This window comes from Magallana gigas, chromosome 9, assembly GCF_963853765.1.
Source record: "Magallana gigas chromosome 9, xbMagGiga1.1, whole genome shotgun sequence".
Taxonomy (NCBI): Eukaryota; Metazoa; Mollusca; class Bivalvia; order Ostreida; family Ostreidae; genus Magallana; species Magallana gigas.
The window spans coordinates 47,569,635-47,596,601 of NC_088861.1; the positions used below are offsets into that span (position 1 = coordinate 47,569,635).

General features: G+C 38.8%; 1 protein-coding gene and 1 long non-coding RNA gene across 4 annotated transcripts in view; one reads left to right on the forward strand and one right to left on the reverse strand.

Annotated features, from left to right (window-relative positions):
* Window positions 1–26,967, reverse strand: part of LOC105320764 (porimin) — a 129,878-nt gene that overhangs the window by 82,001 nt on the left and 20,910 nt on the right. For 2 of the 3 annotated variants that reach the window (XM_066070780.1, XM_066070778.1), the window contains 3 exons: window positions 25,690–25,704; window positions 22,420–22,593; window positions 6,514–10,409 (listed from right to left, as the gene is read on the reverse strand). In XM_066070780.1, the coding sequence (XP_065926852.1) occupies window positions 10,249–10,409; window positions 22,420–22,593; window positions 25,690–25,704 (350 nt within the window). In that variant the 3' untranslated portion in view covers window positions 6,514–10,248. Of the gene's footprint in view, window positions 1–6,513; window positions 10,410–22,419; window positions 22,594–25,689; window positions 25,705–26,967 lie in introns of those variants that run through there. The other variant, XM_066070779.1, reaches the window with a different exon arrangement.
* On the forward strand, window positions 765–2,151 carry LOC117692216 (uncharacterized). Its single transcript, XR_010709015.1, has 3 exons — window positions 765–903; window positions 1,274–1,391; window positions 1,909–2,151. It is a non-coding gene; the product is annotated as an uncharacterized lncRNA (long non-coding RNA).

Genomic DNA, 26,967 nt, shown 5'->3' on the forward strand with positions numbered 1-26,967 from the left:
TCTCTTCCAGATCTAAAACCATTCCCTCTTACAATTATTATTATTTTTTTTTTTTGACAGGCATTGCTTTTTTATTGACAAAGGAATAGTAATGGCATGCCAGAAAAGTAAACATTCACACATATAGCTGTTACGATAATTTCACACTTCTATTGTCCAATTATTTAATTTGCCTGGAGATTAACTTAAGAGGAAATCAAAGACTAGTGTCAAGAGGATTAACATTTTGTTACATGAAAGCATCTCCGTTTGTTTTTTGGGTTTTTTTTTTGGTTATTTCCTTTTTTTGTTACAAAAGAAATTGCATAGTTAATTTGAGAGAAAAAATTAAAGTTAAGTTCTCATAGCAGCTTGTAAATTTTAAATCGATAACCTGTTACATTAAAAGTTTAAAATCGAAGATTTCTAAACTTATCTATAACAATCTGATTGTTATAGATAAGTTTAGAAATCTTCGATTTTAAACTTTTAATGTAACATTCATCTTGTAAACTTTTTTTAAGGCAAACTTAAGGATGGTCATATTCATATGCATTTTATTATCGGTAGAGTGCTGGATTTGTAAGCACTCGGGTTCAAACCACAGCAAAGGCTTTGATTTAAAAAACTAGAAAATAACCAATAACACACTGTCCAGCTGATATAGCAGGTATGTATCATTCTAATAGACACTGGTTCATTGCGGCATTGTAGCACAGGTGAATAGTTAATAATTCTGAGATTAATTAAATTAATCAACAGCGGTTTAGAAATCGAGAGAAACATGTCATGCGACAGCTGTTCGTTAATCTAACTTTATAAATGTACGATTGCAAGTGCCCATGGACCAGTATTCCATACAAACTGTGGGTATAGTTGTGTAAACATCTCTAAGTGTATCTCAATTTTAGAGACAGAAATCAGGTTTGTTGTTTTTTTTTTGAAAATATTTTAGACTTTTTAAAAAAGTTATTTGAAAACACTTCTTTCAACCATCATCATCGCGTGTCTCTGATTTACAAACAGACAAATATTTCAAAAATTCCAATTTCGACATGATTTGATTGCATTCTACTGTTTTATTTCTTGGATTTGTTTGTTTAAAATTCGTTAGATTTTTAATGTAGGAATTATAACGGCGCGTTTTCATAAAATTAAAGTATTAACTAAAAGATTATACAGATGAGATTGTAAGATTTAAACGTATTGATATTACTGTATTGTAGCAAGTTTAACATTCGTTTCCTGCATGTTATACTACTATTTATAATTACAGTATATTTTGCCTTTGTAGGTCACTTTCGTACTTTAGGGAGACTTTAGTACAACTTTAAATCCACCAATCATGTTGATCGTTTTACTCATGCTTCTGTCTGTCGCTCTCTGTAGGGAAGCCACAGCCTTAAAACCAGGTAAGAAATTTACTTATTTTATTAACATTTTTAAATTCCTCAAGATATGAAAAATTTACAAATTTTATTTCCTAAAGATATACGCTTTTATTTGCAAGAGTTTCTTCCTATCTGCGCTTGTGAAGCGTTACTAAGTGATTTTTTTCTATTTCACTACAAAATTTGACCCAGTTGCATGGCTTAAGTAGTAAAGTATTTAAACCTGTATGCATGTATAAGTCATAGAAAAGTTTCATATTTGTCTCAAATCGTATCCAACTTTTAACGTCGCTACGTGAATAATCGAACTTAGACAAATTCATCGAAAGATATCACTGTTTTAATTATAACTAAGCATGCGTGTATGATTCCACCGCCTGTATTTAGAAGCCATTCATACGTAATGTTCCTAAAACATCGTCTTTTCTGATACAATATATTTTACCGAATTAAATATACAACCTGACAATGTGGTACTATTTGTAAAAAATATATCATATCAGAAGGAGAGTATTTATTAGATTTGACCCACTTACAGAGTGCCTGGAGCCGTCCTATGAGGGACAGTACCTGAGTCTACACGTCTTCTGGTCTTACAGCCCCACCCTGGGGAGGTGCACCCAAAGGACTTTCGGCGGCCCCGCCCCTTCCGGACGGAACCATTTCGATTCCTTACTAGACTGCCAAGAAGCTTGTGAAGACTGATTCGTACCCGACATTTCACACATTACCCATAACAGAATAAAAAATATCCTCAATAAAGCTCTTTGAATTTTTAAATCATCATCCATTATTATATGATAATATAAAGAGGTAATATGTTATCTTTTTGTTTTTGTTGGGATGCTCAGATCTCGCGCGAAAAGACATGCGCGGATCTAAAAAAAATATATATAGAGGGGTCCGAGAGATATCCATATTTGCAAGGGGGTCCAGTCCTATTTTTGGTTATTTCGCAACATGTGTTTAAATTTATAGGGGAAAAAACAATTGTTGGAGGAAAAGCGTTCCGATTATTTAAAAAAAATATTACTTTTTATTTCCACAGAGTGTGTCAAAACCATGTGGTTTAACTTAGTCTACTTTTTTAGTTCATATCTTAATTCTCTACAGAAAGATCCACGACATAAAAAAATTACCTTCTTATGGCCTCTATACATGTATGTACAGAATCAATATTTTGAATAAAATGTGTGGAAACAATTCTTACAGTTCAATCCTCCCCATCTCCTTGCCTGGCAGTCCACATACATGTACGTCGAAACTGTGTCCCCACCACTGGTTCTATCTGCCCCCAATCCCCCACAAAAAAGTTAAACACCAAGGCAGCTCACAATTCATCAAAAAATGTAGTTTGTTTAAAAACAAAAGATGTCCAGAGGCCACATTTGCTCACCTGAGCAATATTAGCCAAAACTCTGTAATACAGTCAGGTAGCATCAAGGGGGAGGGAGGAGTTGGGGGGGGGGGGAGGGCAAAAAGATAAAAGTTTGGAGGGCAAATAGCATTTTTATGATGAAAAAAAAATACGGTGAGGCTGAGGGTTGAAAAACCTTAAAGTGGAATAACACACCTGGAAAAATTCACTCAAATAAACAATGTGCAGTTTGGGGATAAAAAATTATATATCTAAAAATTTTAATTCAGTAAGTAACAAAAGACCCTGCGGGATTCGAACTCGGGATTTACAGATCACAAGCCCGACTCTTTATCCACTCGGCTATAGTGTAAGTTACACGTGGCTGTCGATAAAATCCTTCTAATAAAACGAAATTAAATGTCGTTTCAATCAGAGGTCAGCCATTTTGTGATGTGTTATTCAACCGTTAGAGGATTTGCAAAAAAAGGTTTCTCTTGAAAAGAAATACATTGTAGGTCTACAATATCAAAGATAGCAGATTGGTATCCATTATTCTGACTGCAGGTTTATAAAGTTGAACTAGTAATACAGTGCTGCTATCCTGAAAGTTGACAAGGATAGGATAGGATAGGATGCAGGATGCACGATACATGATAGAAATATAAAAGTTAAGTTCTATCCTATCCTATCCTATCCTATCCTGTAGCCAATCAGATTCGAGTATAAATTTCAGAGTTATTTTGCGAAACGAAAATTGGCTAAACAATGTATTTTTAATGTCAAATTAATACGTTTTACAAGTTAAACCATTTAAGAATAATTATTATATCAAGAACGCGGTGCATAACATTAATGCGCGCTAAAATGTCGGCGCTATATCTTTGTCAATTCGTACCAAGTACGGAGTTACTGCGAAAATTCGTTGCAACATTTGACAACGTCAGAAATAGATTTCTGTATTTACTTCATTTAAATTGCAAATAAATAAAAGCTTGAATTTATAAACGACTAATTTGGCATTTTAAAAGATAAACATGTATACAAGAATCAGACATTGATTCACGTTTAATATAATTTCTTCGATGCCCAATAACAGGGACGCATATTTCTGTCTGATATTAACCTGAACATATCGAATTAATGAATGTTAGCTAGCTATAAATGCTTCAGAATTGATACTTTAAAAATAACTCCGAGTGGTTTAACTATAAACGATATAAACTTCCTAAAGGAATTATTTATATTCAGATCGTGTTTACATTTATCGCCGAACGAATCGCTTGAATAATGAGAATTACACTCAGTTATATGTAATAAGAAAATAATTTGATAAAAATATGTGACTAAACAGTTACTGAATAAGTGCATCGAAGTTATTTATCTGTTTTTTATGCATAAATATAATTAAATCAAAAATCTAATCGCTTACCTGTTTGTTTACGCTACTGTGTCCATCCCGCGTACGATTTAATTTTACCGTAGCACAGGTAAGTAAGTTATCCCGCTCGATGAATATTCGGTTTTAAGATTTAATTATTCATTTTGAGTACTACATTAATTGATAAAATCATTTTATTTTTAAATTTCGTTTCATTTAACTTGCATTCCTATATTTTGAAAGTATGGGATAGGATAGAATAGGATAGAGCTTATTTGCAGGATAGGATGCAGGATACAGGATATAGGATAGGATAGGATAGTTTTGTCAACTTTCACGATAGCAGCACTGTAACAATGGGGTGAAATACAACAGCTGATAACCCTGTATCATATAACTGCATTCGGAACACTCTCTGCCATTTCTCATAGTATTACTCAAAACTCTCTAGTCAGCAACAACAGTGGCGATCAAGATGATTCGAATGGCCGGAACTGGGAAATTTAGACAGGAAATGAAACATAACAGCAGACCAATGATAAGCAGTCGTCAGGGACTGAAATATAACAGCAGACTAACGATTGAGTGTCGGCAGGGAGTGAAACATAACGGCACAGTCTGTAAGGGAGTGAAACATAACGGCAGCCTAATCATTAAAAGTCGTCAGGGAGTAAGACATAACAGCAGACTTAGCATTACAGTCATTTCATTCATATCTTTTACAATTTAATGCTATGCTATGGTATGCGATTTTAGTGATATGCTATGAGATTTTAAATTAATGCTATGAGATTTGTATGCTATGCTATGAGAAATTGAAATGAAGGGCTTAATGCTGTGGTATGCTATGAGAAATAAACAAAAACGCCTCCATACACAGAAGAGTTCCGCACATATGGAAGTAAAATGATAAAAAGCGAAAGTTAATCATTTATCCGCAATGTGAGCATTTATTACTTCAAATAAAAACATTTAAAACCGAGTTAAAATCATGTTGTATGCTATGCTATGGTATGCTATGACGAATGAGATTATATGCTATGGTATGAGATTCCAATGCTATGCTATGAGATTCCAATGCTATGCTATGAGATTTCAATGCTATGCTATGCTATGGTGTATGTTGTCAAAGATATGCTTCAACTGACTGTACCAGTCGTCAGAGAGTGAAACATAACATCATACTAACCATTTACAGTTGTCAGGGAGTGATACATAACGGAAAGGAAACATAACGGCAGACTAACCATCAACAGTCGTCAGGGAGTGAAACATAACAGCATACTAACCATCAACAGTCGTCAGGGAGTGAAACATAACGGCAGAGTGAATTAACAGTCGTCAGGATGTGAAACAAAACGACAATAAGGGCATACTATTCATTTCCAGTCATCAGGGAGTGAAACATAACAGCACACTAACCATTAAAGTCATCATGGAGTGAAACATAACGGCAGACTAACCATTAACAGTCGTGAGGGAATGAAACATAACGGCAGACAAACATTACCAGTCGTCAGGGAGTGAAATATAACGACAGACTAACCATAAACAGTCGTCAGGGAGTGAAACATAACTCACAAACATCAACAGTCATCGGGGAGTGAAACATAACAGCACACTAGCCATTAAAATTTGTCAGGGAATGAAACATAACGGCAGACTGACCATTAACAGTCATCAGGGAGTGAAACAAAAAGACAGACTAACCATTACCAGTCATCAGGGAGTGAAACATAATGGCACACTAACCATTAAAAGTCGTCAGGGAGTGAAACATAACAGCATACAAACCACCACCAGTCGTCAGGGAGTGAAACATAACAGCATACTAACCATAAACAGTCATCAGGGAGTGAAACATAACGGCAGACTAACATTAACAGTAGTCAGGGAGTGAAACTTAACAGCACACTAACCATTACCAGTCATCAGGGAGTGAAACATAACGGCAGACCTAAACATTAAGTCATCAGGGAATGAAACATAACGGCACACTTACCATTAACAGTAGTCAGGGAGTGAAACATAACAGCATACAAACCACCACCGAAACATAACAGCATGCTATTCATTAACAGTCGTCAGGGAGTGAAACATAACGGCAGCCTAAACATTAACAGTGGTCAGGGAATGAATTTCGACTGCAGACTCACAGTATCACATTCCAGTCATGACTGGTCAATATAGCATGTGACAAGGATATGCAATATCACATTTTTGATTTTTTATCCATTACTTCCACAGGGGCCAAGCCCGTTTTAACATTAATTTCAATGTAACCATATATATGCCATTGGTTACATTGAAATTAATGTTAAAACGGGCTTGGCCCCTGTGATTACTTCGGTAGAATGAAAATGACCATAATCTTAACCAAATGAATAAAACAAGAAGAAATTAAATGTATTTATAACGAACTCTTTTAATGAGGTTAAGTGTACATTTATAAACATACAACGACAAATTCAGGCGCACATCAAACTAAACTCTGCACCCAATGATATCTGACATACACTGAAATTGAACAAAAAAACCCTCAAAACATAGAAAAATATGTGAATGCATGGTTTGCTTGGATCCCTATGAACCATGCTATACAATGGATCCACTTTCATAATTTCTCGAAGAAGAAAATTCTTACAAAATATTAAATTTCTTTTACAAAGTTAATATGTCAATGAGGGTCTTAAAATAAAGATTTTTATGATAAAAGTAAGTTTTCAATTTTTTTCAACTTGAAAAAAAAAATAAACATATGGAAGGAAAATTTTGTTATTTTAACATACAAAGCAATTCTAATATACATATAGAGAACAATAAAGATAATAGTCTTCATAAATCTATTATTAAAAGTTAACACATTTAGTCAAGCAAAGAATATATTTCTAAAGAAAACCACTAAACATCTGTAACAAATTAAAGAAAACAGCAAATTCAACAGACGCTCATATCTAATTAAACTTAAACTGGAAAATTATTTTGAATGAAATATTTCTACTACCTTGGATGAAACAAAAGCTCACTCATAGATTTCTATGATTTCAACAAGGTTGGCTTGGTTACTTAATATGCTAATATTCTCCCCAAGGGCATATAATTTTGAGGACGTGCAGTAAAAGCTTAGATGTGATGGGTGGTACCCTTTGTAACTTATATACAGTAAAACTCGTTTATAGCAACGTCCTAGGGACCAATGGATTTACTTTGTTATATCCATAATTTGTTATATTCATATAACAAATTCGTAATAATAACTATAGCGAATTCACTATATACATATTTTCTTTCACCAGACAATAATATTTTCTAATTTAGACTTAGAATAAAAATACATTATTTTGATACCTTTAATAATCAGATTGTGAGTTAAAAAATTTATATGAAAATAAATTTATTCAAACTATTATGTTAAATGTTAGAGCAAGCCTTTTTAAACTGTAATGAAAATCACTAAAAAAATTTAAATTTCACCTCCACGGGACTCAAAATCAGTGCACTATATCCGTAAATTTGTTATATCTGAATTCGTTATAACCGTTAAATTTTGTAAAAATTTGGTAAGAAATTTTACCGCGACTCAAAAAACTTCGCTATATCCGAGATTTCGCTTTATCGGTGTTCGTACTAAACGAGTTTTACGGTACATCTACATGTAAATATATATATATATATATATCACCATGGGTACATGAGATCAATGATTAAACCCTCTCCCCAGCTAACACTATATGAATCTTTTACTTCAGGTAGAGCCCACCTACTGAATGCTATCAGTCTACACACCAACCCCTCAGCCTGACAGCTTCAGACTACACACTAAACTCGCCATCCTCTCGGCCTTGAAAAGTATAAATGAATAAAACAAGCTAATGTAACTGTTAGATGATAATATCACATCATATTTTAATATTTATCTATGAGGCATTAATGAACCCTAAATGGAGTCAAAGCCTTCACTTTTTACTTTAATGTAATATACAATATATCCGTTAATTTTTGCCATGATCTAATTTTTCACTTTCTTCACTTTTAAATCACAAATTATTGAATACACAGAAATTATATTCTGTATTAATTTCTTTAAGAATTATTTAAATTGCATAAAATTTCGCGACATTTTTGTGACACACGAAAAAAAACCGGATATACGATATAGGTTCTCTTGCTCTCGAGAGTCTATATCCCCATTTATTATATGCAATACTTCAATAAAATGAAACATCATCAAATTATTACTATACACAACACAGCTCTTCAGACTACACACTACCACACGTGTACATGATGTAGCCTGGATATTAACCCTTTTGTACTAAGCCCACTGTTAGTCAAGTTGTGACTGTTTTTTCTGAGTGATTGGCCTTCAGTAGTGTATCGAGTACAGTTTTTAGTACATAACAGTTACTATTCACAGAACAGAATTTGAAATTTTGAAATTTAGAGTTTAATAAAAAATGAACAATTATATTTCCCAAATGTTCCTACATGAACAAATCTGATTATGAATCCAAATATTTCTATATCCCAACAAATACAAAATGCAAATCAGCACTTCAACATGAGAGTAAATGAAAGAAAGATAAATAAAAACAAAAACATCATAGCACTTAATACAATTACATGTAAATGAATTACATTCTTCAAATTCTTTGAAATGAAGCAAAAATGATTATACATGCATGTAGTGACAAAGCCACTTGTAAGCAAAAAACACAAAGAAAAGCATGTAATGCATGTACGATAGCATACTACCCCCAGTAGCATAGCTAGATAATACACAAAAAAGGCATATCTTTGTCATAAACACATAGAGTGGCATTGCTATCGAGTAATAAAGCAAACATGAATATATTTAGCAACAATAATTTATATCTTTTTCTCTTTGAGTTGTTTAAGCTCAATAACAGTGTGTGGAGTAAACAAGAGCATGTAGATTTCTTATGAAGGAAGTAAAATACTCATTTCACACAGGGATTGAATGGAATGCTTGATTTATCACCAGCGGAAACCAACAAATAATCATGCAAAATCAAAACTAGGTTCTTTGCCCAGTTAACTATCCAGTTGTCTGTTGGATATTCCACACCATGTTTGTTAGATTTTTAACAATATTCTAATTACTAGTACAAAAATTTGTACATGTAATTAATTACAGGTAAAGAGTTACAGGTAATGAGTTACAGGCAAAAACTACAGGTATTGTACATTGTATCCCTCTATCTATCATGAGCCAGTAACCTTTCAATATTAGTCAGATCAACTTCTATGTACCATTCAGATCAACCAATCAGATAAGCTGTTGCTTCAACATATGTTAAGATCAACCAATCATATCAACTAATGCATTTATATAGGTTACATGCAAGATCAAGCAATCTTTTCAGTTATTTTAGATCAGCCAATTTCTCTTTCTATATCAAAAGATTACATCAAATATTGCTTTTTTGGTGTATATGTTTACATATCAGATCAACCAATGAAAAACCATGATACAAATTCAAATGTCAGATCAAACACCAATCAGATCTTCTCTAAGTAAACAATTACTTTCTTTGCCATTGTGTGGCCCTAATTTTGGCTAATGATTTGTTTTTGTGGGAAATAGTAAAAAAAAAGAAGAGTTAACTATGCCAATTTAGTTAAATGCCGATATAATTACTTCTGAGTGACGCTTTCACCTCCTACTCCTAAAAAAGTTCATATCCTTCAAAAAAAAAAGCGCACACATAAAAATTAGAGGCAAAAAAAAAAAGAAAACACTCGATGTTAATTGGTTCAACTTAACACATTCAAAACTCTTCCAATTACCAGCGTCCTTTCTAGAAGATCAGACCATTATTTCTATTGAGCAAAATGATCTACAAAAATAGACTTTCAAAAACATTGAAACTGGCACTTGACGTGTAAAAACTTCAAACAATTTTGGCTTCATTGTGATTATTTCAAAATTTAGTTTAAAAAAATATCCAAGCACCAAGTCTTTCTCTTTTTTTTAACAAAACTGTGAAAAATATACCAAACAACTTGAAATTTGACAAAAAAAATTTTAAACACATGATGCTAATGTAATCACCCCTGGAGATTAAGGAGCAAAAATTCAAAAAAAAAGAAAAGAATGAAATTTGATTGGTGGAGCATCAGAGAGTGCGGTAGTTCCTGTCTCGTCGAGCCCGGTAGAATTTGAGGCCAAAGTAGATAATCACTATGAGTCCGCCCATCAGGATCATGCCACCGATGAACGAGGCCGCGTCAAAATGCTGGCCGGTCTTACTGCTGGGGGCCGGTTTAGGAGTGGCCTCTGTAACAGAAACCAAACGAACTGTCAGCTCATCTCCTCACCAAGTACCACTGGATTTCAAGATTGCACCAAGTTTTATGGTTTGAACAGAAAGCTTAGATGAGCGAGACTGGAGTAGAGTTTTAAATCTCTGTGATTTGCATCCCCCTTCCCTTACAACCTTAGATGACCTTATTAGTTCATATAACATTTTGGAATAAGTTTTCCCCTTCTTGTCACAAATGAGATAATTTTATTCCTCTGCACTGAAAATTGCTGAATCATGCTGGAAACAGTTTTATTATACTTTCATGTTAAATACTGAAATCTAATTGGTTTAGACGCAGTTGATAATTTGTACTATTACCCTCAGCAATAGCAACACACTTGGCAACAGATAACTCACCATAGAGTTCACGTCATTTCTAAATAAAAGCAGTGAAATTTTCTCTAATATTAAGACATTCAGTATAATATTAAAATAAATATGCCTGTTTGGGAGGATAACAGTTGAAAATTACACCCCTCGAAAACCTGTTCTCAGGGTGTCAATTTCAACTGCTACCCTCCCAAACAGGCACTATTTATTTTGTTATACTGAATGTCTTTTTTAAAATTTTTAAGAAAATTTTACTGCTTTTATATAGGAATAACGTGAATTCTACAGCGAACCGTACGCGCATAATTTTCGCGCATGTAACATTTTTTAATGTTACCCGTTGCCAAGTGCGTTGCTCACGCTGAGGGTAATAGTAAATATTATTAACTGCGTCTTAACCAATCAGATTTCAGTATTTAACATGAAAGTATAACAATTATATAATATTGCCCTCCTTGAAACAGTTAATATTATATTTCCATGAAATAGTTACATTGCCCTCTCGAAACTGTTAAGTCACTGTACCATGCAATTATTCTGCATATCAATTACATCCGATTCCAAATTAAGCTAAGCAAACGTAAACAGTTACTCAAAAATCAAAATATCAGGACAGGGTCTGCTATTCAGAGGAACTTATAAATAAATTGTCTCATTTGTAAATATTTTTAATTTTATTAAAAGCATCAATCCAAATTTTACAAAGCATTTTACATTGATTTGACTGTAAGATATGAAGATGAGTTATTAAAATACACTTTTTATTTTACTTAATGAGGTAAATATGTCCGTAATCTTTATTGATTTTTTAAAAGTGTTATATGACATAACAGTACATTACATGCCTTCTCAGGCGACAATACCAGAGTATCTGTCCCTTGGTGACAATACCAGAGTATCCGTCCCTTTGTGACAGACGACAATACCAGAGTATCTGTCCCTTGGTGACAGACGACAATACCAGAGTATCCGTCCCTTGGTGACAATACCAGAGTATCTGTCCCTTGGTGACAATACCAGAGTATCTGTCCCTTGGTGACAATACCAGAGTATCTGTCCCTTGGTGACAGACGACAATACCAGAGTATCTGTCCCTTGGTGACAGGTGACAATACCAGAGTATCTGTCCCTTGGTGACAGGTGACAATACCAGAGTATCCGTCCCTTGGTGACAGGTGACAATACCAGAGTATCTGTCCCTTGGTGACAATACCAGAGTATCTGTCCCTTGGTGACAATACCAGAGTATCTGTCCCTTGGTGACAGACGACAATACCAGAGTATCTGTCCCTTGGTGACAGGTGACAATACCAGAGTATCTGTCCCTTGGTGACAGGTGACAATACCAGAGTATCCGTCCCTTGGTGACAATACCAGAGTATCTGTCCCTTGGTGACAGGTGACAATACCAGAGTATCTGTCCCTTGGTGACAGACGACAATACCAGAGTATCTGTCCCTTGGTGACAGACGACAATACCAGAGTATCTGTCCCTTGGTGACAATACCAGAGTATCCGTCCCTTGGTGACAATACCAGAGTATCTGTCCCTTGGTGACAATACCAGAGTATCTGTCCCTTGGTGACAATACCAGAGTATCTGTCCCTTGGTGACAGACGACAATACCAGAGTATCTGTCCCTTGGTGACAGGCGACAATACCAGAGTATCTGTCCCTTGGTGACAGACGACAATACCAGAGTATCTGTCCCTTGGTGACAGACGACAATACCAGAGTATCCGTCCCTTGGTGACAATACCAGAGTATCTGTCCCTTGGTGACAGACGACAATACCAGAGTATCTGTCCCTTGGTGACAGACGACAATACCAGAGTATCTGTCCCTTGGTGACAGACGACAATACCAGAGTATCTGTCCCTTGGTGACAGGCGACAATACCAGAGTATCCGTCCCTTGGTGACAATACCAGAGTATCTGTCCCTTGGTGACAGGCGACAATACCAGAGTATCTGTCCCTTGGTGACAATACCAGAGTATCTGTCCCTTGGTGACAGGCGACAATACCAGAGTATCTGTCCCTTGGTGACAATACCAGAGTATCCGTCCCTTGGTGACAGGTGACAATACCAGAGTATCTGTCCCTTGGTGACAGGCGACAATACCAGAGTATCTGTCCCTTGGTGACAGGTGACAATACCAGAGTATCTGTCCCTTGGTGACAGGTGACAATACCAGAGTATCCGTCCCTTGGTGACAGGTGACAATACCAGAGTATCTGTCCCTTGGTGACAATACCAGAGTATCTGTCCCTTGGTGACAATACCAGAGTATCTGTCCCTTGGTGACAGACGACAATACCAGAGTATCTGTCCCTTGGTGACAGGTGACAATACCAGAGTATCTGTCCCTTGGTGACAGGTGACAATACCAGAGTATCCGTCCCTTGGTGACAATACCAGAGTATCTGTCCCTTGGTGACAGGTGACAATACCAGAGTATCTGTCCCTTGGTGACAGACGACAATACCAGAGTATCTGTCCCTTGGTGACAGACGACAATACCAGAGTATCTGTCCCTTGGTGACAATACCAGAGTATCCGTCCCTTGGTGACAATACCAGAGTATCTGTCCCTTGGTGACAATACCAGAGTATCTGTCCCTTGGTGACAATACCAGAGTATCTGTCCCTTGGTGACAGACGACAATACCAGAGTATCTGTCCCTTGGTGACAGACGACAATACCAGAGTATCTGTCCCTTGGTGACAGACGACAATACCAGAGTATCTGTCCCTTGGTGACAGACGACAATACCAGAGTATCCGTCCCTTGGTGACAATACCAGAGTATCTGTCCCTTGGTGACAGACGACAATACCAGAGTATCTGTCCCTTGGTGACAGACGACAATACCAGAGTATCTGTCCCTTGGTGACAGACGACAATACCAGAGTATCTGTCCCTTGGTGACAGGCGACAATACCAGAGTATCCGTCCCTTGGTGACAATACCAGAGTATCTGTCCCTTGGTGACAGGCGACAATACCAGAGTATCTGTCCCTTGGTGACAATACCAGAGTATCTGTCCCTTGGTGACAGGCGACAATACCAGAGTATCTGTCCCTTGGTGACAATACCAGAGTATCCGTCCCTTGGTGACAGGTGACAATACCAGAGTATCTGTCCCTTGGTGACAGGCGACAATACCAGAGTATCTGTCCCTTGGTGACAGACGACAATACCAGAGTATCCGTCCCTTGGTGACAATACCAGAGTATCTGTCCCTTGGTGACAGGCGACAATACCAGAGTATCTGTCCCTTGGTGACAGGCGACAATACCAGAGTATCTGTCCCTTGGTGACAATACCAGAGTATCCGTCCCTTGGTGACAGGTGACAATACCAGAGTATCTGTCCCTTGGTGACAGGCGACAATACCAGAGTATCTGTCCCTTGGTGACAGACGACAATACCAGAGTATCCGTCCCTTGGTGACAGGCGACAATACCAGAGTATCCGTCCCTTGGTGACAATACCAGAGTATCTGTCCCTTGGTGACAGACGACAATACCAGAGTATCCGTCCCTTGGTGACAGACGACAATACCAGAGTATCTGTCCCTTGGTGACAGGTGACAATACCAGAGTATCTGTCCCTTGGTGACAGGTGACAATACCAGAGTATCTGTCCCTTGGTGACAGGTGACAATACCAGAGTATCTGTCCCTTGGTGACAGACGACAATACCAGAGTATCCGTCCCTTGGTGACAGGTGACAATACCAGAGTATCTGTCCCTTGGTGACAGGTGACAATACCAGAGTATCTGTCCCTTGGTGACAATACCAGAGTATCTGTCCCTTGGTGACAGACGACAATACCAGAGTATCCGTCCCTTGGTGACAGGTGACAATACCAGAGTATCCGTCCCTTGGTGACAGGTGACAATACCAGAGTATCTGTCCCTTGGTGACAATGTCAGAGTATCTGTCCCTTGGTGACAGACGACAATACCAGAGTATCTGTCCCTTGGTGACAGACGACAATACCAGAGTATCCGTCCCTTGGTGACAGGTGACAATACCAGAGTATCTGTCCCTTGGTGACAGGTGACAATACCAGAGTATCTGTCCCTTGGTGACAATACCAGAGTATCTGTCCCTTGGTGACAGACGACAATACCAGAGTATCTGTCCCTTGGTGACAGACGACAATACCAGAGTATCTGTCCCTTGGTGACAGGTGACAATACCAGAGTATCTGTCCCTTGGTGACAGACGACAATACCAGAGTATCCGTCCCTTGGTGACAATACCAGAGTATCTGTCCCTTGGTGACAGACGACAATACCAGAGTATCCGTCCCTTGGTGACAGACGACAATACCAGAGTATCTGTCCCTTGGTGACAGGCGACAATACCAGAGTATCTGTCCCTTGGTGACAGGCGACAATACCAGAGTATCCGTCCCTTGGTGACAGGCGACAATACCAGAGTATCTGTCCCTTGGTGACAATACCAGAGTATCCGTCCCTTGGTGACAGGTGACAATACCAGAGTATCTGTCCCTTGGTGACAGGCGACAATACCAGAGTATCCGTCCCTTGGTGACAGGCGACAATACCAGAGTATCTGTCCCTTGGTGACAGGCGACAATACCAGAGTATCTGTCCCTTGGTGACAGGCGACAATACCAGAGTATCCCTCCCTTGGTGACAGGCGACAATACCAGAGTATCCGTCCCTTGGTGACAGGTGACAATACCAGAGTATCTGTCCCTTAGTGACAGGCGACAATACCAGAGTATCCGTCCCTTGGTGACAGGCGACAATACCAGAGTATCCGTCCCTTGGTGACAGGCGACAATACCAGAGTATCCGTCCCTTGGTGACAGACGACAATACCAGAGTATCTGTCCCTTGGTGACAGACGACAATACCAGAGTATCCGTCCCTTGGTGACAATACCAGAGTATCTGTCCCTTGGTGACAGACGACAATACCAGAGTATCCGTCCCTTGGTGACAGACGACAATACCAGAGTATCTGTCCCTTGGTGACAGGCGACAATACCAGAGTATCCGTCCCTTGGTGACAGGCGACAATACCAGAGTATCTGTCCCTTGGTGACAATACCAGAGTATCCGTCCCTTGGTGACAATACCAGAGTATCTGTCCCTTGGTGACAGGCGACAATACCAGAGTATCCGTCCCTTGGTGACAGGCGACAATACCAGAGTATCTGTCCCTTGGTGACAGGCGACAATACCAGAGTATCCGTCCCTTGGTGACAGACGACAATACCAGAGTATCCGTCCCTTGGTGACAGACGACAATACCAGAGTATCCGTCCCTTGGTGACAGGTGACAATACCAGAGTATCCGTCCCTTGGTGACAGGCGACAATACCAGAGTATCTGTCCCTTGGTGACAGACGACAATACCAGAGTATCCGTCCCTTGGTGACAGACGACAATACCAGAGTATCCGTCCCTTGGTGACAGACGACAATACCAGAGTATCCGTCCCTTGGTGACAGACGACAATACCAGAGTATCAGTCCCTTGGTGACAGACGACAATACCAGAGTATCCGTCCCTTGGTGACAGACGACAATACCAGAGTATCCGTCCCTTGGTGACAGACGACAATACCAGAGTATCCGTCCCTTGGTGACAATACCAGAGTATCCGTCCCTTGGTGACAGACGACAATACCAGAGTATCCGTCCCTTGGTGACAGACGACAATACCAGAGTATCCGTCCCTTGGTGACAGACGACAATACCAGAGTATCTGTCCCTTGGTGACAGGCGACAATACCAGAGTATCTGTCCCTTGGTGACAGACGACAATACCAGAGTATCTGTCCCTTGGTGACAGGCGACAATACCAGAGTATCTGTCCCTTGGTGACAATACCAGAGTATCTGTCCCTTGGTGACATACGACAATACCAGAGTATCTGTCCCTTGGTGACAGACGACAATACCAGAGTATCTGTCCCTTGGTGACAGACGACAATACCAGAGTATCTGTCCCTTGGTGACAATACCAGAGTATCTGTCCCTTGGTGACAATACCAGAGTATCTGTCCCTTGGTGACAGACGACAATACCAGAGTATCTGTCCCTTGGTGACAGACGACAATACCAGAGTATCTGTCCCTTGGTGACAATACCAGAGTATCTGTCCCTTGGTGACAATACCAGAGTATCTGTCCCTTGGTGACAGACGACAATACCAGAGTATCTGTCCCTTGGTGACAGGTGACAATACCAGAGTATCTGTCCCTTGGTGACAGACGACAATACCAGAGTATCTGTCCCTTGGTGACAATACCAGAGTATCTGTCCCTTGGTGACAGACGACAATACCAGAGTATCTGTCCCTTGGTGACAATACCAGAGTATCCGTCCCTTGGTGACAATACCAGAGTATCTGTCCCTTGGTGACAGACGACAATACCAGAGTATCTGTCCCTTGGTGACAATACCAGAGTATCTGTCCCTTGGTGACATACGACAATACCAGAGTATCTGTCCCTTGGTGACAGACGACAATACCAGAGTATCTGTCCCTTGGTGACAGACGACAATACCAGAGTATCCGTCCCTTGGTGACAGACGACAATACCAGAGTATCTGTCCCTTGGTGACAGACGACAATACCAGAGTATCTGTCCCTTGGTGACAATACCAGAGTATCTGTCCCTTGGTGACAGACGACAATACCAGAGTATCTGTCCCTTGGTGACAGACGACAATACCAGAGTATCTGTCCCTTGGTGACAATACCAGAGTATCTGTCCCTTGGTGACAGACGACAATACCAGAGTATCTGTCCCTTGGTGACAGGCGACAATACCAGAGTATCTGTCCCTTGGTGACAATACCAGAGTATCTGTCCCTTGGTGACATACGACAATACCAGAGTATCTGTCCCTTGGTGACAGACGACAATACCAGAGTATCCGTCCCTTGGTGACAGACGACAATACCAGAGTATCTGTCCCTTGGTGACAGGCGACAATACCAGAGTATCTGTCCCTTGGTGACAGACGACAATACCAGAGTATCCGTCCCTTGGTGACAGGCGACAATACCAGAGTATCTGTCCCTTGGTGACAGACGACAATACCAGAGTATCTGTCCCTTGGTGACAATACCAGAGTATCTGTCCCTTGGTGACAGACGACAATACCAGAGTATCTGTCCCTTGGTGACAGGTGACAATACCAGAGTATCTGTCCCTTGGTGACAGACGACAATACCAGAGTATCTGTCCCTTGGTGACAATACCAGAGTATCTGTCCCTTGGTGACAGACGACAATACCAGAGTATCTGTCCCTTGGTGACAATACCAGAGTATCCGTCCCTTGGTGACAATACCAGAGTATCTGTCCCTTGGTGACAGACGACAATACCAGAGTATCTGTCCCTTGGTGACAATACCAGAGTATCTGTCCCTTGGTGACATACGACAATACCAGAGTATCTGTCCCTTGGTGACAGACGACAATACCAGAGTATCTGTCCCTTGGTGACAGACGACAATACCAGAGTATCCGTCCCTTGGTGACAGACGACAATACCAGAGTATCTGTCCCTTGGTGACAGACGACAATACCAGAGTATCTGTCCCTTGGTGACAATACCAGAGTATCTGTCCCTTGGTGACAGACGACAATACCAGAGTATCTGTCCCTTGGTGACAGACGACAATACCAGAGTATCTGTCCCTTGGTGACAATACCAGAGTATCTGTCCCTTGGTGACAGACGACAATACCAGAGTATCTGTCCCTTGGTGACAGGCGACAATACCAGAGTATCTGTCCCTTGGTGACAATACCAGAGTATCTGTCCCTTGGTGACATACGACAATACCAGAGTATCTGTCCCTTGGTGACAGACGACAATACCAGAGTATCCGTCCCTTGGTGACAGACGACAATACCAGAGTATCTGTCCCTTGGTGACAGGCGACAATACCAGAGTATCTGTCCCTTGGTGACAGACGACAATACCAGAGTATCCGTCCCTTGGTGACAGGCGACAATACCAGAGTATCTGTCCCTTGGTGACAGACGACAATACCAGAGTATCCGTCCCTTGGTGACAGGCGACAATACCAGAGTATCTGTCCCTTGGTGACAGACGACAATACCAGAGTATCTGTCCCTTGGTGACAATACCAGAGTATCTGTCCCTTGGTGACAATACCAGAGTATCTGTCCCTTGGTGACAATACCAGAGTATCTGTCCCTTGGTGACAGACGACAATACCAGAGTATCCGTCCCTTGGTGACAGACGACAATACCAGAGTATCTGTCCCTTGGTGACAATACCAGAGTATCCGTCCCTTGGTGACAGACGACAATACCAGAGTATCCGTCCCTTGGTGACAGACGACAATACCAGAGTATCTGTCCCTTGGTGACAATACCAGAGTATCTGTCCCTTGGTGACAATACCAGAGTATCTGTCCCTTGGTGACAATACCAGAGTATCTGTCCCTTGGTGACAATACCAGAGTATCCTCCCTTGGTGACATACGACAATACCAGAGTATCTGTCCCTTGGTGACAGACGACAATACCAGAGTATCTGTCCCTTGGTGACAGGTGACAATACCAGAGTATCCGTCCCTTGGTGACAGACGACAATACCAGAGTATCCGTCCCTTGGTGACAATACCAGAGTATCTGTCCCTTGGTGACAATACCAGAGTATCTGTCCCTTGGTGACAATACCAGAGTATCTGTCCCTTGGTGACATACGACAATACCAGAGTATCTGTCCCTTGGTGACAGACGACAATACCAGAGTATCCGTCCCTTGGTGACAGACGACAATACCAGAGTATCCGTCCCTTGGTGACAATACCAGAGTATCTGTCCCTTGGTGACAATACCAGAGTATCTGTCCCTTGGTGACAGGCGACAATACCAGAGTATCTGTCCCTTGGTGACAGGTGACAATACCAGAGTATCCGTCCCTTGGTGACAGACGACAATACCAGAGTATCCGTCCCTTGGTGACAATACCAGAGTATCTGTCCCTTGGTGACAATACCAGAGTATCTGTCCCTTGGTGACAGGCGACAATACCAGAGTATCTGTCCCTTGGTGACAGACGACAATACCAGAGTATCTGTCCCTTGGTGACAGACGACAATACCAGAGTATCTGTCCCTTGGTGACAATACCAGAGTATCTGTCCCTTGGTGACAGGCGACAATACCAGAGTACCTGTCCCTTGGTGACAGACGACAATACCAGAGTATCTGTCCCTTGGTGACAGACGACAATACCAGAGTATCTGTCCCTTGGTGACAATACCAGAGTATCTGTCCCTTGGTGACAATACCAGAGTATCTGTCCCTTGGTGACAATACCAGAGTATCTGTCCCTTGGTGACAGGTGACAATACCAGAGTATCTGTCCCTTGGTGACAGACGACAATACCAGAGTATCTGTCCCTTGGTGACAGACGACAATACCAGAGTATCTGTCCCTTGGTGACAATACCAGAGTATCCTTCCCTTGGTGACAATACCAGAGTATCTGTCCCTTGGTGACAATACCAGAGTGACTGTCCCTTGGTGACAGACGACAATACCAGAGTATCTGTCCCTTGGTGACAGACGACAATACCAGAGTATCTGTCCCTTGGTGACAGACGACAATACCAGAGTATCTGTCCCTTGGTGACAATACCAGAGTATCTGTCCCTTGGTGACAATACCAGAGTATCCGTCCCTTGGTGACAGGCGACAATACCAGAGTATCTGTCCCTTGGTGACAGACGACAATACCAGAGTATCCGTCCCTTGGTGACAATACCAGAGTATCTGTCCCTTGGTGACAATACCAGAGTATCTGTCCCTTGGTGACAATACCAGAGTATCTGTCCCTTGGTGACAGACGACAATACCAGAGTATCTGTCCCTTGGTGACAGACGACAATACCAGAGTATCTGTCCCTTGGTGACAATACCAGAGTATCTGTCCCTTGGTGACAATACCAGAGTATCTGTCCCTTGGTGACAATACCAGAGTATCTGTCCCTTGGTGACAATACCAGAGTATCCGTCCCTTGGTGACAGGCGACAATACCAGAGTATCTGTCCCTTGGTGACAGACGACAATACCAGAGTATCCGTCCCTTGGTGACAATACCAGAGTATCTGTCCCTTGGTGACAATACCAGAGTATCTGTCCCTTGGTGACAGGCGACAATACCAGAGTATCTGTCCCTTGGTGACAATACCAGAGTATCTGTCCCTTGGTGACAGACGACAATACCAGAGTATCTGTCCCTTGGTGACAGACGACAATACCAGAGTATCTGTCCCTTGGTGACAGGCGACAATACCAGAGTATCTGTCCCTTGGTGACAATACCAGAGTATCCGTCCCTTGGTGACAGACGACAATACCAGAGTATCTGTCCCTTGGTAACAGGCGACAATACCAGAGTATCTGTCCCTTGGTGACAATACCAGAGTATCTGTCCCTTGGTGACAGACGACAATACCAGAGTATCTGTCCCTTGGTGACAATACCAGAGTATCTGTCCCTTGGTGACAATACCAGAGTATCCGTCCCTTGGTGACAGGCGACAATACCAGAGTATCTGTCCCTTGGTGACAGAAAAGCCCTGGAGATTTTGTTTGTTCGGTTTTTTAATTCTAATAAAAATAACACTCTCTTTATTTTTCACAAGTTATAACTTGATTACAAATGGTGATAATATTTAGAGCTGCATAAAAAGGACTCATGATTCTCGCTTACAATCTATAAATAGAACACTTGTGTACAAAACTAGTACAAATTGGTATATATATTTTTAAGTACATCTGTAAGCTCAAACAGAGTGGTATAAGAGCAGTAGAATGGTATTGGCAATAAATAAAGATATAATTACAGGTATATGTGATACCCTGGTTATCCAGTGGACAATACATACAGTCCATCACATGGTCCCGGGTGCAGCACATATACACATATACACATGGATAGACATTAAGTGTCTAGGGTATACTACACTCAGGGTCTGTCTGCCTATGTCTGTAACAGTTATCAGAGTGACAACAACATATTTACTGAAGTGTTCGGTTGCCCTCTGCCTTTGGCATCAGGCGATAGACACTCCAGGGCTTTCCTGTCACTTCCGGGCAAATATTCTGGTATGTCACCTTCAAAGCCATGTAAAATTATGTATAATATCTAAGATTTTAAAGCTGTTCCCTCATCAGAACACAAAAAAACTAAATTCTTCTTCACACATTGTCAAACTCTTCGATATCATGATATTTGTAATTTCATAGTTTTCGTCACTGAAAATCCAAGGAGAGCTCAAATTAAACTTTCAACTCAGGTAAGCTCATTGGAGCCATCAACTCATGTAGGCTAACTACACTACAGCCTTCAACTCAAGTAGACTCACAACAGCCTTCAACTCAAGTAGACTCACAACAGCCTTCAACTCAAGAAGACTCACTACAGCCTTCAACTCATTGACAAATAGACTCAATACAGCTTTTAACTCAAGAAAACTCACTACAGCCTTTAACTCAGTTAAACTCACCACAGCCTTCAACTCAATTAGACTCACAACAGCCTTCAACTCAGGAAGACTCACTTCAGCCTTCATTTCCCTATGATCCTGCAGGATCAAATTTGTTTAACCTACTTGTAGTTGTGGCTGGAGCAATAGTGGTAGTGACTGGTACAGCGGTTGTGTTCGTTGCTGCAGGTGTCGTGGGAGCTGGAGTTGTCGTTTTTATGGGTACAGCTGTCGTGTTTATGGCTGCAGGTGTTGTCTTTGCGGCTGTAGTCGTCGTTGGGGCAGCAGTTGTAGTTGTGTCTACAATGTTATTTGCATAAAATAAATACTTGGAATTAAGGTAGCTCACTACATCGAGACTTAACCTTAACTTTCTGGACAAATAATTCATTATTACACCAAGCAGAAATAGAAAGGAATCATATTTATTAGTTCATCTTACAAAAAATCTACTGACAACTGAAGGATAAGTGTAGGTAGAATCCTATGCTGAATAGAAGATTTTGTTAAAGCTGCTGTCCAATTTTTTAGCTATTAGTATCAATTTGAAATAGTTATCTATACAAACCATTTTTTTTTTTAAGTTATATGCTTTCACTTTTTTCACAACAGCAGAATTGGCTTCTTTTCAAAAATGGAAATATGCAAAATATATAAAAGTAAATTCTGTATGGTAATACAAAATAAATTGAAAGGAAAAAACAAACCTCAGAGGGATTTGTGAAAAATGTACACATTTTTGATTTGCAAAAACATTTTTGAAAGCCAATTTTATCACTTTATATTTCGCAAATGCTAAAGTCATGCAATCAAATCCGCCTTCACGGACTTCATTCATAATTTTTTTATTATAGAAATATTGCTTAAATGATTGAGAAAATTACTGCACTGCCTATTACAGCTTCTGTATTCTACCTAACAGTATAAACTAGAAAACTGACCAGTCAGGAAGGGCCCCGCTATGACAATTAATATACAGAAGTGAAAAAAACTTTGAATTCCATCCTCTTTATATTAACAATGATGAAAAATAAATGCCCGGCATAAGATGTAAAGAACTGCAATATATAGGATCTCATGATTTGTAGTTGGATATGATTTTCATCCAACAATTAAAGTGTTAAACTGAGGGGTAAATATATAAGGGTGCAGCTCATGGAATGAGAGTTTAATTTGATTACATAAAAAAAAAAAAAAAATGAAAATTATAAGTAACAACTGTATTTTTCAAATTTCAAGATAATTCCTGAATGTCCAAAAACTCTAAATAGTAACCTTGTATCTGCATAAAACAGAGATAACCTCATGTCTTATAAAAAAAACTAAATGTGTATTTAAAAAAGATTTAAACAGGTGTTTTATAAAATGCAAGCCTTCAGTGAATGCAAATACATTGTATCACCCAGGGTTGACCTCAACTTCAAAACAAACATCTGTTGCAGACAAAGGTGTTCATTAATCTTCATATGACAGATAGAGATAATCCTCTAAATTTTCTGCAGCAGGCAAGATAATTAATCCCAGGGGGTTAATTGTTCTGCTCTCTCATCCTTTTCTTCTAAATTTACAATAAGATTTGTTTTTTCAGAAATGACAGAATGGGGTTATTATCTGATTACCTGTTAAAATTAACAGCATTAAGGATGTTGTTTACTCAGGGTTTGAGTTCTCAAATCCGGATTGTTAAAAAGTTCAATTTCATGAGTAAAATTTGTTTTAAATACAAAAAGTATTTATGAAATGAATTATTATTGACATTACAATCGGTATTTTTACTCAATTATGGAATTAGGGTCTGACAAAGTTTGACTTTTAGCAAAACAGAGGAAATTCGGACTAAATTTTTCAGATTTTGTTTTCCACTGAAATATTTTTGGTAGTACTGTAATATTTAAAGTTAAGATTTTATTTGTTAGTCAACATAATTTTGCATATTTTTTGTTGGTTTTATCTTGCTTTTTCTTATAGATAATCGTATGGAAAACACTACAAAAATATTGAAAAATGCCTAAAAATGATAAAAGACACCATATCTCAAAATTTTGATCATTGACCTCATATAAATTTTCTGCCAGCAGAAAAAGGTCAATATACTTAGTTTAATACTATAAATGTTTTAGCATTATCATCATTCAGTTTTTTGTTATATTGAATCAAAAATGTGTAGTAATTTGAAAACTGATAGAGGAAATTCGGACTAGAATATCTATAAAAATTGTGAATGAAAACTTTATGCTTTGTATCTATTTAATGTCACTACCATTCATAAACTGTATTTCATTTGTTAAAGAGTTAAGCAATTTGTATTATTTTCACAATTAAGAAAATCTCAATCTTAGTGTAAAATTTTTATGGATTTTTCTTAAATTTTCAAAATTATTCAATGGCCATTAACTCAAAAAGTAGGTCATTGACCTACTTTTTCGAAAGTGAAGAATAACACTACCATGTAAGGTCTATAACACACAATAGTTGATTTTTCATTATCATCAGTGGAATTTTTTTCCATTCTGAGTAAACGTCATCCTTAAGGCAGAAAAAAATAAAAATAAATTATAATTAAAAAATAAAATAGTGAAAAAGGATATCTTAATATATATCTTGATTTTAGAATTCAATAAAATTATCATAAATCATTGTGTACGGTATTTTAACCAAAATAAAGTATGAATATTATATTTTAAATCCATATTTCAAAGAATGTACACAATACTACACATCATTCAAAATTGACCTTAGCTTCAAAACAAAGTTCAATTGCAGACACAGGCAGTGCAGTAATTAATCTCAATGTGTCAGATAAAGATTAAGCTTAGGATTTTCTTCCTGTGGAATGTTAATTAATCCCAAAGGACAAATATTGCACAGCCTTCCTAGTATACAATGGTAACATTCTCAGCAGTTATCTCTCTTTGCCCATTCATTCTTATGCATAGTTAAGGAATCTACCCCACCACCCCAGCTCCAAACCAGAAGACATAGAGAACCAAACTTAGCATCAAAATATGTATTTCTGCCTACTGAACTACCATACCAAATTTGAACTTGATTGGGCAACCATAAAAAAAGTTATTAGAAAAAAACAGAAAATTTGTGGACGGAAGAGTGACAGACGGACGGACAGAAGGACGGACGGACAGAGTGATTACTATAGGGCACCCGCAAATCCTTGCGGGGCCCTAATAACAAAATCACTGTTTTACGATGCACATTAAATTAGACATATAAGCAGGCCAATCAGCTTTACTTATTAAATGACTTCACAATAACACCAAACCCTGGGTAATAAATGTCAATAATCAGAAAATGATCAAAGGTTTACCACAAGCATGCATGTTATGCTCTTCAGTCACTTTGATTTTATCTATAATAATACTTAAAAGTAGTAATACTTGCCATTCTTAGGAATGCCTAAAAAACAAGTAAATAAAAACATTTAATATCCTTGTTTCATTACGTCATTAAACATGTGTAAACTTTTAAGGTGATGTGAAGAAAGAAATAGTTCATCATCAAATTGTCACAGTTAACCAACTTTTATTCGCGCGTGAGAAATTCGCATTACATTTCTTGCTGTGGACCAGTATTTGCTATATAATTGTAATATAAAAACAAGACAGTGTGCATAAGGCTTGGTCGCAAAAATTAGTCACTGGGAACCAGTTAATCTCCGGTAAGTCGTGAAATAAAGTCATCGCGAATAATAGATGGTTTTCAGTATATAGTTGAATTTTGTAAAATTATAATTAAATGATGTGAAGAAAAATTTAAATGGTGTTATGTAATTGTTGGAAGTATATTGTATTGGTCATACAGTTAATTGTTAGAAAGTACAGTGTTGGATTGAAAGTGTAAAAAATGTAATTGTCTGTTAATGTAAATAAAAATTGCATGTTGTAATGTAAAGGTTGGATTGTTTAGTGTAACGTATGGGGTTGAGATCCGTAATGTAATAGTTGAATAGTGTAACATAATGGTTGGATAGTGTAATGTGTAATGTAATTGTAGAATAGTGTTATACAAGAATAGAATTCCTGGGTCCCCCGCCGGTCAAGCATAATACAAGGATTGAGTCTATCGACCAAAGCTGATTTAGGAACTTGACCAAGGTATTAATGGTATAAACATTTGGTATAAATTTAATGAAAATCCGTCAAAATTTGTAGGCATGAGAGCGCTTACAAGGTCAATTTTTGGATAAAACTGAGTCATTATTGTGGTCAAAGTCCCATAACTCCAACAAAAAGTATCGACCAATGCTGATTTTCAAACTTGACCAAAGTATTGGTGGTATAAACATTTGGTATAAATTTAATGAAAATCCGTTAAAATTTGTAGGCATGAGAGCGCTTACAAGGTCAATTTTTGGATAAAACGGAGTCATTATTGTGGACAAAGTCCCATAACTCCAACAACAAGTATCAACCAATGCTGATTTTCGAACTTGACCAAAGTATTAGTGGTATAAACATTTGGTATAAATTTAATGAAAATCCGTTATAATTTGTAGGCATGAGAGCGCTTACAAGGTCAATTTTTGGATAAAACGGAGTCATTATTGTGGTCAAAGTCCCATAACTCCAACAAAAAGTATCGACCAATGCTGATTTTCAAACTTGACCAAGGTATTAATGGTATAAACATTTGCTATAAATTGAATGAAAATCCGTCAAA